The 16,782-nt window shown below is 37.2% G+C and overlaps 1 protein-coding gene across 3 annotated transcripts in view; it reads right to left on the bottom strand.

The window, feature by feature from the left end:
• Positions 1-16,782, bottom strand: part of Ptpn12 (protein tyrosine phosphatase non-receptor type 12) — a 73,868-nt gene that overhangs the window by 21,274 nt on the left and 35,812 nt on the right. For all 3 annotated transcript variants that reach the window (XM_035450594.1, XM_027393452.2, XM_027393453.2), the window contains 5 exons: positions 14,725-14,763; positions 11,402-11,473; positions 6,944-7,003; positions 4,894-5,036; positions 917-983 (listed from right to left, as the gene is read on the bottom strand). In XM_035450594.1, the coding sequence (XP_035306485.1) occupies positions 917-983; positions 4,894-5,036; positions 6,944-7,003; positions 11,402-11,473; positions 14,725-14,763 (381 nt within the window). The remainder of the gene's footprint in view (positions 1-916; positions 984-4,893; positions 5,037-6,943; positions 7,004-11,401; positions 11,474-14,724; positions 14,764-16,782) is intronic.

The raw sequence follows: 16,782 nt of genomic DNA, 5'->3' as shown, positions 1-16,782 counted from the left end.
GTGAGAATCCTAGTCAAGGTTTTCATTAAAAAATTTCACACTAGAAAAAGGTTAGTTTTTATGGAATAAAAACACGAAATTTAATTCTAGAGAGATTCTTGAAGAATTATTAAAACTTGCTAACCCTCCTACCCTGGGTGGGGGACAGATACAAAGGCAGGGAAAAAGAAAACTATTATATCTCCTATTTTTTTTTTTTTTTTTACAAAATGCTGACTGACATACTCATAGCAAATTTCAAGCTATGGAAGATTAAGTTTGCCTATAACACAGAGAAAATGAACACAGTATAGACAGCAAAAGAAACTCATATACTTACAGAGAAAGGGCTCTTATTGACCTTTGTGTCTTCCACAACATCAAACACAATTTATGGAAATAATAGGGGTAGAAACAACAATGCTGACAGCAACCCTAATAACTAAAATCCCACAGATAGTGAATTACAGACCCAGAATTTTATCCTAGGCACTTTGGCCCCATAGTCTGTGTTCTTAAACACTACAGGTAAAAACATTAATAATAACTTGGTATATTTATAACAAGTTAAATTAAAATTTGTACATTCCTTAGCGCCCCCCCCATGCAATATAGTAAATACATGGCCGGCTGGAGAGGAGAAAGGAGAAGCCCACCACTGCACTGACGCAGTGCGGGTCTGTATCTGAAGCCCACGAAGAGCCATTTCCCTGACATTAGTGCCATTCATTTTGTGGAGAACAAGTCCCTGCCCTGGTGTCCCTTCAGAATCTCAGGCAGTATGTAATATTTATACTTTCTCACTGTGTTTATTTACACGGTAAAGCTAATTCTGGGAACATAGCATATCTAAGGAAACATGATGTAATTTTAACAGTTAAATTAATTTGATGCTCACAATAAGCTGAATATAATGCTATATAAAAACCATGCTTACCCCAGCTTTTAGTAAGTTCCATGTATAATCTATGGCACAAATAGCACCTGTTCTTCCACAGCCTGCACTAAAGACACAAAGTTTGAGAAAAAAACAATTTGATTTTTTTTAAATAAAAGGCATATTAACATTCAGAAGCAAAAAAATCATTTAAGAAATTTTTATGAAATTCTATTTAGTGAACAAAATACAAATTAAAGTACAGGAACAGCACTACACTTAACATTAAAATTTGAGTATTTAAAATTTAATTTCAGGAATTTCTAACAGTAAGTGATTCACAAGAAAGCTGTAAGCCATAACTCTGCCAGCCTTAAGTCTCGCCAGTAATACCCTGTAGAGATAAAATTATTTTCAGTCAGCATAATAGAATGCTCAAGGTGGCATTATGTTTTGGCCCACAGGAACCAATACACTGTAACAGGTATGGGGCGGAGAAGGCTACTAGATCTAGGGATGAGCTGTAGAACCAGCAGTGATTTCAGCAGCCAGCATCCCGTAAGTGAAGACAACTGACCACCCCATCACCTCCTCAAGGACAGTAGGGGCTAGGTGTCTAACATGATGTGTTACTTAAGTGGGGAGCTTCTTGTGAACATACACCAGAGCCGCCTGTGCCGATGCAGCATAAGAGGCTGAGGCAGGGAGTTTTTGAGTCCTCAGCTGATTTGGGATAGGATTTAAGATCTAGTCTACAAACAAAACATACTACATCTCGAATGGACACATTTTCTTCTCTTTTATAGACATGCTTTTTAAGTTACTGCAGTTAACACATTGTTTTGTTGCTAAAAAAAAAAAAAAAAAGCATTAAAAAATCAATTTTCAAAACCAGAAAAATCCAACTGAAATAACTTAAGAATTATGGTTATTGACTGAATAATATGACAGAACAGGAAATAATTTCAAATTGTAAGAAAGCCAAGTCAAAACAATTTCTTTATCTTTCAATTCCAGAACAGTTTTCTTTTTTAATCAGTTCACTACTATACATCATTGAAGTATGGAAAATTGCTTTAATTCACAAATATGTTAGATGATTCCCAGCAAACCACTTCTGGAATAAGAGGCAGAAATCAGTCCTCTTCACTAATCATAAAATACCAGTTAGATAAGAAACTTTCAAAATTAAAATTAAATCATTAAAAGAGTAACTAATAAATGTCTTATGTCTGAAAATTTTCATTTACTTAAAAACTATTTAATATGCATGAGCATTTTGTCTTTCTCTCTCTCTGTGTACCACAGCACACATGACTGGTGCCCAGAGAAGCCAGAAGAGGGTGTCATAGTCCCTAGAACTGGAGTTGTGAGCTGTCCTGTGGGTGCTGGGAATCAAACCTGGGTCCTCTGGAAGAGCAGTCAGTGCTGAGACAGTTTTCTTTCTTTCTTTGATTTTTTGGGGCGGGGCACAGGGTTTACGTGGCCCAAGTTGGTCTCCTATTCATATCCTCCGGATTTTGTCTCCAGAAAGCTGGGATTACATACATACATGCGTCAGCATGCTGTGTTTGCTTTATTAACTTCTTATAATAAATTAAATTACAGTTACAGATAACTTAGCAGGATAAATTTAGGGTGATTTTGAGAAACAATGATTCTAAGGTCTTTTGAAAGATTAAGAAAGAAAAGTTGCCTCAGGAGTCAAGTAGTTTTTAAACTATTTGGAAACACATGGATTTATCTAATGAAATTCTACATTAGGTTTTGAAATATCCTACATGTTACTAACAATACAGTCCTGACTAGACTGCAAAGGGACCTCAACCACATTTTTTCATGATTGATCCAACATTTATTCTTTTTAAAACTGTATTCTCAGTAACATTTTTATAAACACTATATATACATGTAGACCTAAAAATGAAGCTAAGGAGTGGTGGTCTGGATGAGAAATACCCTCCACAGATGCGTATTTGAATACCTGGTCCCCAGTTGGTGGTACTTTGTATGTGGGAGTGTATTATGGGACCTTTAAGAACTCGAGCCTTGCTGGAGGAAGGGTAGTGCTGGAGGTGGGCTTTGAGGGTTATAGTCCTGCCTTCCTGACACTGCCCATGTTTTTCCTAACTTTATGTATTTTTTCCCCTCTGAGCCTACAAACAAACAAAAAAACCAAACAAGCATTTCTTTCTTAAATTGTTTTGGGTCATACTATTTTATGACAACACCAGAAGAAAGCAACAATACAAGTGGTGAATATTTCTCCTTTGTTTAGTGCACTACTTAGTATTTTCCTTAGCTCTATCCCCGTGTTTGTTTGTTGAGGGGTTTGCTGTTGTTGCTCTTCTTCTTTCTCCCCTCCCCCTCCTTCTTTTGAGACAGTCTCACTCCACAGTCCAGGCTGTCCTTTATCTTATACAGTCACTCTATCAAGTCCTTGAACACTTAAGTTTAAACCCAGCGGGGTGGTGGCGCTCATCCTTGCATCTGGGCTCACCTGGGCTACTAAGACCTCACAAAAAACAACAACAACAACAACAAAAAAAAAAAAACAAAAAAAACCCCCCAATGTCATCCAAGTGAGCCACACATTTAAAAGCCTTTCTAAAAAGGGTTGCAGCAAAGAGTCTATCACAAATGCAATCTGCAGCAAAGAGTCTATCACAAATGCAATCTGCAGCAAAGAGCCTACCATAATGGAGTACAAAGGCTGCCAGTGAGACAGGGAATAAAGGATTCACAATATTTAAGGATATAAAAATCATATAGCTGCTTAATTAGGCAGACATGGAAAAATTAAGGCTATCTTCTGCCCAACTGGAATGTTTCTTTACTTTTCAATTTAAAGATTCCAAGGCTTATGAGTAGAAAAATAATCAGATAGTAAAAATAGCTCAGTGTGTTTAATTAAAAATAGATGGTTATCTTATTTAACACAATTAGCCTCAAACACACACTTGGAACACAAAATTAGTTACCCCTCCAAGGATAAACATGTTATATCCATTGCCTCAGACTTCAAAGGCTGGGTTTACATGTCAAATGACTAACATTGCAAAAAGTAATTGGAATCTAAACATACCTGAAAATGTGAAAATATTTCTATAAAGCAGGTGAATATAGATATATCTAAAGTTAAGACGGCTTGGGGGCAAGTCATTATTTAGTTTTAGGTAATGCTACAAAGTGCAATTTAATAAAGTTGTCCAGTAAACTAATGATGCCAGCTTGGCCTAGATAAGACATTAATCCTCAAAAAACCTGGGGGCGATCGGCATATTTAACAATAAAATCCACCCATGACAATTTCTTAAAAGGAAAAAAAAAAGAATGTTAGTTTCAAGGTCTGCTTAAGATTTCAGCAGTTTTAAACTATCATTTCATGGCATGACAGGCAAAGGCACAGACATGGACTCTTGTTTTTCTTTTCAGGAAGAAAAATGGCACACTGAACTTTCTGTCACTTGGAAGACACCTTATCATCTACATTGAAAGAGCTCTGAAATTGGTATATATCTTACAAATGGCATCTCTGCTGTGTAACTGGTAATGGATTCACCTTTTAAATTCTCATGTTTAGTAAGTGTAAGATGGTGATGCTTCTCTTTTTCTTCCCTTCTGTTTTTATTTTTGAGATAGTTACTAGGTAGCCCCGAATGGCCTTGGCCTCTCTGAGATCCTCTTGTGTCAGCCTCCTTGGTTTTGGGATTATAGGCATGTTCACCACACCTAGGATTTGTCTGAAAATCAATGGTGTCTTAGACCAGAAGACCATTCATTCCTATGCATAACTATACACAAAGTCTGAGACTTTATTTTTCATGAACATTTACCTGACACTGATCATATCAGGGAACTGTAACACTTAGTCTATTAACTAGATCAAATTATATCAATTCACAGGGCCTCAAATGTACTATAACAGGGCTAGGAGAGCTCACGATATAATGCATCAAATTACTGTAGAAACAAAACTTTATTTCACCACAAACTGAAGCACTGTACTTGTCTACATTTTAAGAATTCTCTTGTACCTGCAATGAATACAAATAGGCACGTCTTCGTGTTCCTGGTATTTCCTCATTAAGCTTATCATGTCCAGGATAGAATCAAATGATGAAGGAACATCATGGTCCGGCCAGTTCACATAATGAAACTGATAGAGCCGACGAGACTCCTTCATGAAAAACACAAGTTCAGTAATTAGAAAATGTATTTACCAACTTTTAAGCTATGCATTTCATTTAACTCATTTCTAAGACACCTTTAAAAATGAAATAAACAATAGCCTTCATTTATTGACTACTCGCCATATACCTGGTACTGATTGATGATGTCTCATATGTAATCATTTATTTAGCACCCACAAGGAAGGTGGTGCTCACTTTTTATAGGTAAGGAAATTTAGACATATTAATTTGCCTAGTGTTTTATGGGAAATGACAAATGCAAGATCTAACCCAAGTGATAGTAGCATATACAACATGCTCTTTATCCATATTTCATAACATACTCTAATCCACATTATAACACTGATGACGTATCATTTTCAGAATTCATAAGAGCTAGAGGACCAAGGGAATATCCTAAAATAGAAGAAGAATGTCCAGCTCCAAATCCATTTTCTCACTATACATAGTTGGTTCTCCACTTGTGGTCAAGGAACTGTCTATCTCCTCTCAACACTTTGGGGACAACTGCGATAGGAATGGGAAGATTTGTTTTCAGAATAATGCTAAGATTTTACTTTCTTTTAATCAGCCAATATAATATATACTTATGTATTCCATGTCTTTAAACTTTGTCCAAATTTTAATTTTATAGCAAATACTGAATGCAATAGCCCACATAAATCAAAGATCCACAAAAACCTTACTAACTCTAAAAAATATTTATTTTCATTTATGAAGCTGAGTGAACACACATATGTATACTGTGTGTGCTCCTCATGCCATGGAGGTCAAAAGAGGGCTTTGGATCTTCTGAAAGTGGAGTTACAGAGTTGTGAACCATCGCAGTTAGGCTGGAAACTAACCTGGGTTCTCTGAAAGAGAAGCAGGGCTCTTAACCTCTGCAAAATCTTTCTAGATCTCAGTAACTTTTAAGACTGCTAATTCCAGATGTCAACAGAAAAAACAGATCTTGGAATTCAGTTCCAACATTCAAGTTATGCATCTGTGATTTACTAAGTAGGCAAGTTATTTAACTTCTCAAATCCCCTTTACCTACATCTATGTGCAATACACACTTTTATAGTTAGGGTAACTGATTTATCTAATACATGTATTGAAATTAAGGTACTAACTAGGGATAAAATGTACAACTTACATATAATAAATGATTCAACTAAAGGGATATGATTAGTAAAGTCAGGGAGAACAGTAAAGGTAGTTTGTCAAAAGAAAAGCAGGTAGGCTTATAAACGGGCTGCAAAGAATGATGTACCTTATGGCCAAGCTAGACTAACAAAAACAGATGAGAAAAAAGTTGAGAAGCATTTTTCCAATGTCCATTTAGTGTCTGGTTTCTTCCCTGGGAAATTATCACTTTTTTTTGGGGGGGGGTGATTCTGAATCATTTAAGTCAATACCCTGTAGTAAATATAATTTAAATCTAAATGACAATTTACTTTTTTATTTCTTATAGTGCTGGGAATTGAATCCTTGTGCCTGATAGACAAAGACCCCTAGCACTGAGCTATATATTTCCTAGTCCCTAAATAAAAATTTAGTTTGTCTCTAAAAAAAATTGTGTCTACAAGTAATAAGTAAATAATGCTATAATCTATTGTTAATAGAAGAAAATGATTGTAACAAAGGAAGTATAATTATCCTACACACAGAAAATTTAAGTTGTTCTAAGTAAATTAAGATTTACATTATTTTCACTCTCAGTGCATTTTAAAAATTCACACTATTTTACTACATAATTTGATAAGTGTAGGGCTCAGACACTTAACTAAATAAAGAGCATAATAGCAAGACTAAGACTCAGAGCAATAAGGGGGGTGAGGGGAAGGGGAGATGGGAACACGTGTAAATGGGAACAGGCACTCTTTATCTATCTATAATGAGAATTGCTTACATTTTGAAACTCAAGTAAAAGTGTTCGAATGAAGTAGTCTGTTCTTGCTTGCTCATTTTCCTAAAATGAGAAAAACTTGTGATTCAGTAAGAACATTAAAATGAAAAAACATACATATCAAAATACTTAAAAGTACTCAATCTAAAATTAACATTTAGAAATTTGGACATATATAGTCATTATCTTAAAAAATCTAAAAGTTATCCATGTAAGTTTTTGATGGTGCTGGGGATCTGAGCCCAAGGCCATGTGTAAACACACACTGAGCTCTGCTTCCTAGTGCTTTGTCTAACACTGACTTATAGGCTTCAAAAAGTGTTCATTAACTGACCATTTAATCATGACTCTACCATCTAACACAATGTAGCAAAGCAGCAATCATCCCCAGAACCATTCAACAAGACAATTCAAAAAGAAAGTCACGCCTTAAATTCTGCCATCACATCCCATTTCCAACCACGTTCTCAACTCTCAATTTAAAGGAACAGCAACTCAGGAAAGAGGGAAGAAAACCCTATTATTATTCTTACTACGGTTGCAGGGAACATGAACACCTTAAGTCTATACCATCTTTTAGAGTATTACAAGGAAGTCTGACATTTGTCTGCTGCAGAGTTCTTTTTTGCCTTGTTAGTTCTAACCACAGACAGTTTAGGTTAGTCATTAACAAGAATAATATATGTTACTCATTAATAAAATACATATCCACTATTATTCTAGGATGGGAATTTATATTTATTTATTGTTTTAATTATATTATTATTATTATTATTATTATTATTATTATTATTATTATTTTCTTTTTCCTTTCTTTTCTTTTGCTTTCTGAGATAGGGTTTCCTCTGTGTAGCTCTCGTTATCCTGGAACTCACTTTATAGACCAGGTTGGCATCAACTTCAGACATTAGCCTGCTGTCATGTGTGTGTGAGGTCCCTCACCCAAAGGCACATGCTACCATGCCCAACCTTTTTTCCATTTATTGTCAAGAGGAAAGTGTATTTTACTTCTGTAAAGGATTCAAGAAGCTAGCATGCTCATGCCTATCATCCCAGCAGCTGGAAGATTAGGGTAGGAAGTCTTTCAAGTTTGAGGCAGACTTGAGTACAAATGCAACAAAATTATTTGCAAAAAGCCTTGAGGGCTAGAGCTGACACCAGGCAAAGCAGCCTTCTGCAGCAACACAGGACCGAACTCCTGCTAGCTGGTCTCCTCATCTGACCATCACAGTACTCTTCTTCACTCTATACCAACAGTCCCCAGAAAGACTCATTTCTCTACTCAAAAGTAGGCATTTTATATCTATGGCTGTTCTCACTAACACACCTTAAGTTTGTAAATTCAGTCCTTATTTGCAGTTAAAATCAGTGAAAATAAGAGTTGTCTTGACACAAAAATATATAGAGCCTAGACACAGAGGTGTGGGGGTGAAGACGTGTGCCTTGGTCCTGCCTCAACGAGATGATGGAAGAGACTTAGTGACTTCCTAGGGGAGGCCTTACCTTCTCCGAGGAGCAGATAGAATGTGTGTGTGGAGGGGAGTGGAAGGAGAGGAGGGAGGGAGAACTGGGATTGGAATGCAAAAAATAAATAAATAAATATTCCTGGGGGAAAAAAAAAGTAAAGAAATTCCCTTTTATTTTAAAGTCTTCAGCATGGATTAATTTTGATATTGACAAATCAGATCAGTTTTTTATTCAACTAAACCAAACCTCATATTAAGAGGACTTTTAAAAATTTTTAGTTCAGATGAAAAACCACCCAGAAAAGTCTATGCATTTTTATTCCTGCTTATGGGACTGCTGTGTTGTGGAATGCTGAAGAGCACATTTTTACTTCAATTGTAATATTCACTACAGTTGTCCTATTGCATTTAAATTCATAAATGTTAAACACGACCACATCACACAGAACTAAGTTCCCTGAACTATCCTAGGACCTAATGTAGAATCATTTCAGCATTAAAAGGGTGTGATTTTACTGAGGTATATTGTGGTGTGCATTAGTTATTACTCATCTTCAATAACACAGAAAGTAGCCGATTAAAACAAAACACAACAAAACACCTTTTTGCCCAGTGTGGCAATGCATACTTTTAACCCAAACTCTCAGCAGGTAGGGGCAGGCTGACCTCTTGAGTTTAAGGCCAGCCATGCCTGCACAGTGAGACTTTGTCTCAAAGAGAAAAACAAGCCATAAAAACCTTTAACATTGTTCCACAAACCATTAATTTTAACTACAATTTCAGAGTATTTACTGCAGATTGAATTTGAGTTCCAATTGTAAGTTTACTTTGGATTTACCAACCTCCGTAATTTCATGAACCCTTCTTTAGAATACAGCTCTCTATACTTCCTGCTCATAGACCAATGCCCCACTGTTCTGTTCTCTGGAGCATTTTAAATTAGGAAGTTCACGGTCTTTTTTAATTGGGCAAATCCAACACTTATTTTAGGTGACTAAGAAATAAGATATTAAATGCCACATAAATAACCGTATTCTAGCTCATCTACATTTGACTTCGTTTTCTGCCCCTTCCCCCTTTCTTGTTCTCTTTCCTCATTGTTTTTAATTTCATTTTCTTAAATTTCTACTGTGGTAGTATTTGAACTTGAGTTTGACTCCAGAGATCCTTAAATGATATGGAATACACTCTGGGTCTCCCCCTTCACACCTGCCCCAGGGACAGGATCTTCTAGTTGCTCTAAAGCATTGGTTCTCAACTTTCCTAATGCTAAGACCCTTTAATACAGCTCCTCAGCTGTGGGGACTGCCAACCATAAAATTTAAAATTATTTTCGGTATTACTTCATAACTGTAATTTTGCTACTGTTAGGAATTATAATGTAAATATTTTTGAAGACAGAAGTTTGCCAAGGGGGTCACAGGTCACAGGTTGAAAACTACTTATCTAACTTGCTATGAGGACCCAGCCAACCTTGAACAATCCTCCCGAGTGGTGCTGGGATTACAGATGTGTGTCACCAGGCCCAGACTACATTTTAGGTTTCATGTCAAATTATCTGCTATAAGGAATAATCTTCACTTTTGGGATAGCAATTCTCAAGTTTAACTTTGTACACAATTTTAAAATGTGGGGAAGGATAATAGGAGAAGTTAATATGACATACTATACCCCAACTAACAATGTTCTCTTCCATTTATTTGATTAGAAGTGAATATATCAATTTTCAGAGATAATTTGAGCACAGTTACATAAATAATTATTGTCAAGATATATAAAAAGACTAATAGAATCAACACAAAGACAAGGAAAACCTAACAGTTGTAAAAGTCCTGCCCAAAGCTTCTAAATCTAAGAGCAGAATAAAACATTAGCACTGCTTACTACAGTTAATGAAGGTTTACACAGAATTGAGTCCTAGGCTTGCAACAGCCCGAGTTCAAACTTTATAACTATGTAATTGCATCAGTCTATAGTGCAAACTTTCTGATTAAATAAAGTATACAGAAATAGGTACTGTCTAGCTTTTATAATGCAGGAGGGTGATATGCAGAGTGGGGGAGTCTCATCCAGCCATAAACTCTGGGAGCTACAACTGACCAGGCAACATATATGCCTGTTAACGCAACTGTGACAGGAATGTCACAGGAGTCCTTTTTCATTGAACCTAAGGCTTGTTCCAGAGAACGGATATCATGCCTGGCACTGTGAACCTGTAGGACAGGTCATATGCCCTAACAGAGAAACCACTTCTATTATTTTGCTAAATGCATAAACTGCCTTCCAAATAGTGATTTTATATTAATTGATCAGTGCCACTCTCAACCCTCCAGTAGCTTCTTTTTGCAGTAGATGAAGATTAATATAGAGACTCTTTTTGTCATTGTTGGTTTTTGCTTTTTCGAGACAGGGTTTCTCTACATAACCCTGACTGTCCTGGAACTGGATATGTAGACCAGGCTGGCTTTGAACTCACAGAGATCTGCCTGCCTCTGCCTCCTGAGTACTGGGATTACAGATACTTGCCACCACTGCTCGGCTTACACGGAAACTCTTAACTGACTAAAGAGATGAGACTGAATGACTGTGGAGTGTTCATCCACAACGGGGGACATCTATACCGCCCCCCTCCCCACAAAGCTCGGGAACCGTGGGAGAGGACACAGCAGGCAGCTGCACTTCACAGTCAAACTTCCCACATGGATGGAGGAGGGGCCTACACAGGCCCATGACTGGCAGCTGTCGGTTGATAAGTATGGGACAATTAATGTTCCTTAGGGACGTGGATGCTCCAGCAGACGGCTCTACACCACTTGCACCAAGTAGACTCAGTGGATTAAAAAAAGGTCATGAAGTTAGGGGAAGACAGCCAGGTAGGAGGAGCTGGCAAATGAGGCAGGGATGGAGCTGATCAAAATACATTGTATCCATACACCAAATTATCAAAGAACAAAGTTTTCAAAGTATTTTAAAACAAATAAAAATAGGTACTTACACAAGAAATTCTAAATGGTGCAAATGTTATAGGATCTTCTCCATACAAAGGCCAATAGCGTTCACACTTTTTCTGTTGTCCAAAAAAGATAAATAGAAAAGAGTTCAGTAACTGTATGATTTTTATTTTAGAGACTTATTTGTTTACATTATTTTATGTACATGAGTGCTCTGTCTGCCTGCACAACAGAAGAGGGCATCAGATTCCATTACAAATGGTTGTGAGCCACCATATTGTTCCCAGGAACTGAACTTGACCCCAGGAAGAGCAGCCAGTGCTCTTAACCACTGAGCCTTCTCTCCAGCCCCGGATGATACTTCTTAAGCTGTTATGAATACTTTGTGTTCTAGGGTAAGAAGAAAGAGCATTTCTTGGTATAAGAAGCATTTTGTCACTGCTAATTTTACTATTCTATTGGCCTGTGCTAACTAAGAGAGTTTTCGCCCCTTATACAATGAGATCATTAATGAAATAAAAAGAAAAATCCTAAACTTTTTTCTTTCTCCATTCAAGCTGATTTTATTCTTGCAATGCCCACATATCCTTACTTTCTTCTCAATTCCTTGATCACCACCCAGTCTAGGCCCTCAACCCATGCCCTGGTGCCTGGTTTCCTATGTCTCCCTGGTCTCTTGCCCCTAATTCTTGACTACAGATGTTTAACCATCACAGTGCTACCCTTTCCTTAATCATTCCTTCTTCTTTAGCAAGTGGTGTTTTAAGAACCCAGAAATTAGAAAATGAAGATTCTGGGCCCTAAAGGCTCTTCTGGACAGATGATGATCAGATCTGGGATGACCAATGTGGCTGCCATCTCGGCCCACATCCAGCATTTCCAGTCGGTCCACCCCAACATCTATTCTATCTATAAAGCTGCTGGAGAGCAAGGCAGAGCTGGTCCTACAGAACCAGATCTGGGAGCTTGCTATCACCATCTAAGATGAAAACCTGAAGCATGGCTGTGATTAAAGATGGCAGGTAGCCAGCACAGGAGAAGCCCAGGAGCCTGAGAGACTCATGGAGGAGACTCCACGGGGAGATGAAGTGGCAGTGGCGAAGTCTGCAGAGCCTGTGTGTCCCCAGAACAACCAGGGAAGGGCAGATTCCATGGGAAGATGCTTTTAAAAAGGTGGACTCATGAGATTGGAAGGAGAGATGGCAGAACAGAACTGTGTGTGCAGGGGAGAATGGTGCCACTACAGACATGGCCATGAAGGACCAAGAGAGACATGGAAACATGGCAACAGTGGACATGGAACATGGCGTCAATGAAGAGTCGGTCTTTAGCCTTTGGGTTGGCCAGAGAAATCCTAAACTTTAACAGTACTTAAGAAAAACACTACATGAGCCGGGCAGTGGTGGTACATGCCTTTAACCCCAGCACTCAGAGGAGGCAAAGGCAAGTGAATCTCTGTGAGTTACGGGACAGCCAGGGATACACAGAGAAATCCTGTTTCAAACCTCCCCCCCAAACCCAAATAAGCAACAATAACAAAAAAAGAAAAAAGAAAAACACTAGATGAACAAAATTCACATTTCCAACTAAAATTGAGTAATAGTAAAGAATATTAACATTTACATAGAAAATTTGATTAGTTTTCAATTTTTAGATTTTATTATCTTTATTTTCTGTTCAACATTACTTAATACTAGCAAATAAAGTTATTCCCAAGGAATAAAAGAAATTAGTTAAAATATGGCTTCTCCATTATTTATGACACATATACAACAAACATTTACCTTGCTTCTGTAGTACATCTCATAATGAAAATCTTAATAGGCATTTTTTCAGAACCTAAAAATTGCCTTTACTAATGAATCACATTAATATAAAGAACTTCAAATAAAGACACTACACAATTTATTCTTTAAGTTTGACATCTAGAGGTCAAACAAGTTTTACTTAAGCACTATTCTTTATAAATATATTACCATCTTTTACAGTGACAATTTCAGGACTAATGCTGTAGGACATCACAATGGTATGTAATAAAACATCAATTATACACAACATCAGCTAAAAATGAAAGCAATGGGAATCTCAGTGACAAGAGTTTGCCAGTATCTTAAGGTTCTGGGTTCAATCTGAGCATCACCAAAAAATAAACCAAGCAACGATTTTCTTTTCTGAACTTTGAAAATAGTATAAACAGAAGCTGGGAGTGGTGACACACACCTTTAGTCCCAGATTCTGGAAGCAGAGGCAGGAGATCTCGGAGTCTGAGGCTACTCCTGGTCTACAAAGCAAGTTCTAGGATAGACAGGGCTGTAGAGAGAAACCCTGTCTTGGAAAAAATGTGTGTGCGTGCGTGCGTGCGTGCGTGCGTGCGTGTGTGTGTGTGTGTGTGTGTGTGTGTGTGTGGCTAGGTATAGTACTTGCTATACAAATTAGAGAACCTGTAACCCCAGCACTGTGGGAAGAGACAGAATTCTGGATGCTTAATGGCCAGCCAGTCTAGATGAAATGAGCATCAAGTTTAGTGAGAGACCCTATCTCAAACAAGGAGAGACAAACAAAGACTGGATGCTGACCTCTGGTTTTTCACACTCACATACACATTTGACTGTGCTTGCACACACATACATGTATGTATGTACAAATGCATATAGACATACATACATACAAAGACTGGCTTGACTGGCCTGGAACTCATGTAAACCAACCTGGCCTCAAATCTGTGGCATGCTTCCCACCTCTGCCTCTCAAGTGCTGGCATTACAGGTGCATGATACCATATGCAGCTTAAACTGTTATCATTAGAATTACTTTAATATGCTTATTTGTTCCATTTATTAATATTTCAAAATACTCTCTAGACAATAAACTGTATTAGACTTAAAATACCATGAAACATTTGAAAACTGTAAGTAATGATAACAATTATTTTTAGTATACCATAGAATGTTCTTCTGAAATACACAAAGATGTTTGTGCTTTAGAGGCATTTTGCTCCATACAGCATATAAAATAGCAGAGCACACATCAGAAGTATGTACCCTTAACTACTTGGCATCAGATTACTGTGAAGTAATAAATGATCAAGCACTTCTAGCCCCCAGATACAGTATATATACAGTGTGGTATACATACCCTTCCAGATACAGTGTATATACAGTGTGGGATACATACAGATACAGTGTGTATACAGTGTGTTATACATACCCTTTCAGATACAGTGTGCATACAGTGTGTTATACATACCCTTTCAGATACAGTGTGCATACAGTGTGTTATACATACAGATACAGTGTGTATACAGTGTGGTATACATACCCTTCCAGATACAGTGTGTATACATACAGATACAGTGTGGTATACATACCCTTCCCATCTCAAACTCTCGACAGGCCATTACGATGATCTAAAAAGGAGTTGGAGAAAAAGACTGTATCACTTAAAAATAGTTTTACGTCTAAAACTAAATACAAATCTCAATAATTATCTTTTATCCTGAGCAAAAGTATATGTGTTCTATATTACCAAGTAGCTTTAATGTTAAAAGTACAGTATAGGGGCTGAGAGATGGTTCAGCTGTTGAGAGCACTGGCTGCTCATCACATGACCTAGTTTCAGCTCCCAGAGCCCACATGGTGGCTAGCAACTATCTCTAACTCCACTTCCAGGCAATCTGATGCCCTCTTATGGCTCTGCAGGCACGGCACACACATAACACAGACACACATGCAGGCAAACACACATAAAAAGAAATAAAATCTCAAGAATAAGTACAGGATAAAGAGACTATCAAAACCTTACCCTCTAAATAAGAACTACCTACACAGCAATAAATAAGTGATGTCATTTAACATGACTTTTTGTCTGGATTAGGCTGTGAATCTGACTTATTTCTTACTTTTGAATTACATGAAAGGACTATTGTGGTATTTACCTAACTATTACTCTTAACCAAATATTAAAGAACATTTAAGTGTAACTTTCTAAAGCTTGAAAATATTAAGATTATCAGCCTCTAAATGTAAGTTATGTTTTCTGTGTACTCATTTGATAATAGCACCAAAATAGATTTTATAGTAAAATTGTACATTATAATCATTAAAGCATTATTGTAACTATCATTGTACTCTTTTACTCCTCTACCATCCTCTTTGTAAATGTGCTTCAATGCCCCAGGATGCAGTGCGCATCAGTACCCTCTCCCTAGATATCTCGGCAATCTGTTTACTACGATACTTCCTTGGAAAATACTCAACAATGAAACACACAAATCTTAAGTGACCATTCTCTAAATCCTGACAAATGTGTACATCTGCAAAATTCAAACTCCTATCCAGACATAACATGTTCCCATTACCTAGAAAAGTTATTCCTGCTTTAAATCTCATTTGAAAGTGAAATTGACAGCAAAATTTCCTTGCTTTCAAACCAAAGGGTTTCCCCTATTTCCCTTTATTTTCCTATTTCCCTTTATCCAAAAATGCCAAAGGACTAAAAGACCTATAGTTTAGATATACTTCCAATTGAATGAGCTGGGGTGGGGAGATGGGTTCCTTAAATTCTTTCATACTTCATGTAACAATTTATAGTTAATATACTTACATCTATTTTCCTAGGAAGAGGGACCCAAAAGAGTCTACTAGAAAAAGGTTGTAAGACAGGGCTGTCATGGATGGAGGAGAGGCACACAGAGTCCCTACTTCTAACTGAGGAGATGCTGACAATTAATGGCTGTTAGGGAGGCAGAAACAGTTTTTTCTTTTTTAAACTGTATTTTTAATTTTATGTATATGGACAAGTCCTTTGCCTGCAGGTAGGGCTGTGCATTACACGAATGCCTAGTGTCCACGGACATTTCAAGAAGGCACTGGACCCTTGGAACTGGAGTTGTAGGTGGTTGTGAGCCACCATGGAGATCCTGGGAATCAAAACTAGGTCCTCTGGAAGAGCATCCAGTGTCCTTAACCACTGAGACAGCCCTCCAGCTCCAATTGAGTTTTCTTTAGGATGAGGTCTTTGGCAGGCTCCAGCGATGGCTTCATATTTATGCATGGGGGATATCCCACGAAAGCAGGATAGGGGGAGCAGAGGGTAACTGTGACAGAAATACATTGAATGCATGTATGATTTTCTCATACTAAATTAAAAATATTATATTTATTAATTTTTAAAAGAATATGCCTATATATATTATCAGTCATTTTGTTGGTCTATGCAAGCATTAATCTTTTTAAAAATGATTTTGGAGTTATTAGCCACATCATTGGTTATTGACTTAGGACAAGATTTAAACTATAGGCACACTTTTCTTAAAATATTTGAACTGGGTTGTGAGAATTTAATGAGCCATCTTCAAAATCAGTTTTTGTCTTTTCCAGAAATGTGTTACACTTAAACCATTATACCTAAAAAGTTGTCTTACTTC

This window comes from Cricetulus griseus (assembly GCF_003668045.3).
Source record: "Cricetulus griseus strain 17A/GY chromosome 1 unlocalized genomic scaffold, alternate assembly CriGri-PICRH-1.0 chr1_0, whole genome shotgun sequence".
Lineage (NCBI taxonomy): Eukaryota > Metazoa > Chordata > Mammalia > Rodentia > Cricetidae > Cricetulus > Cricetulus griseus.
Note: the sequence above shows the minus strand (reverse complement) of the source record. Positions and strands in the feature narration are given on the sequence as shown.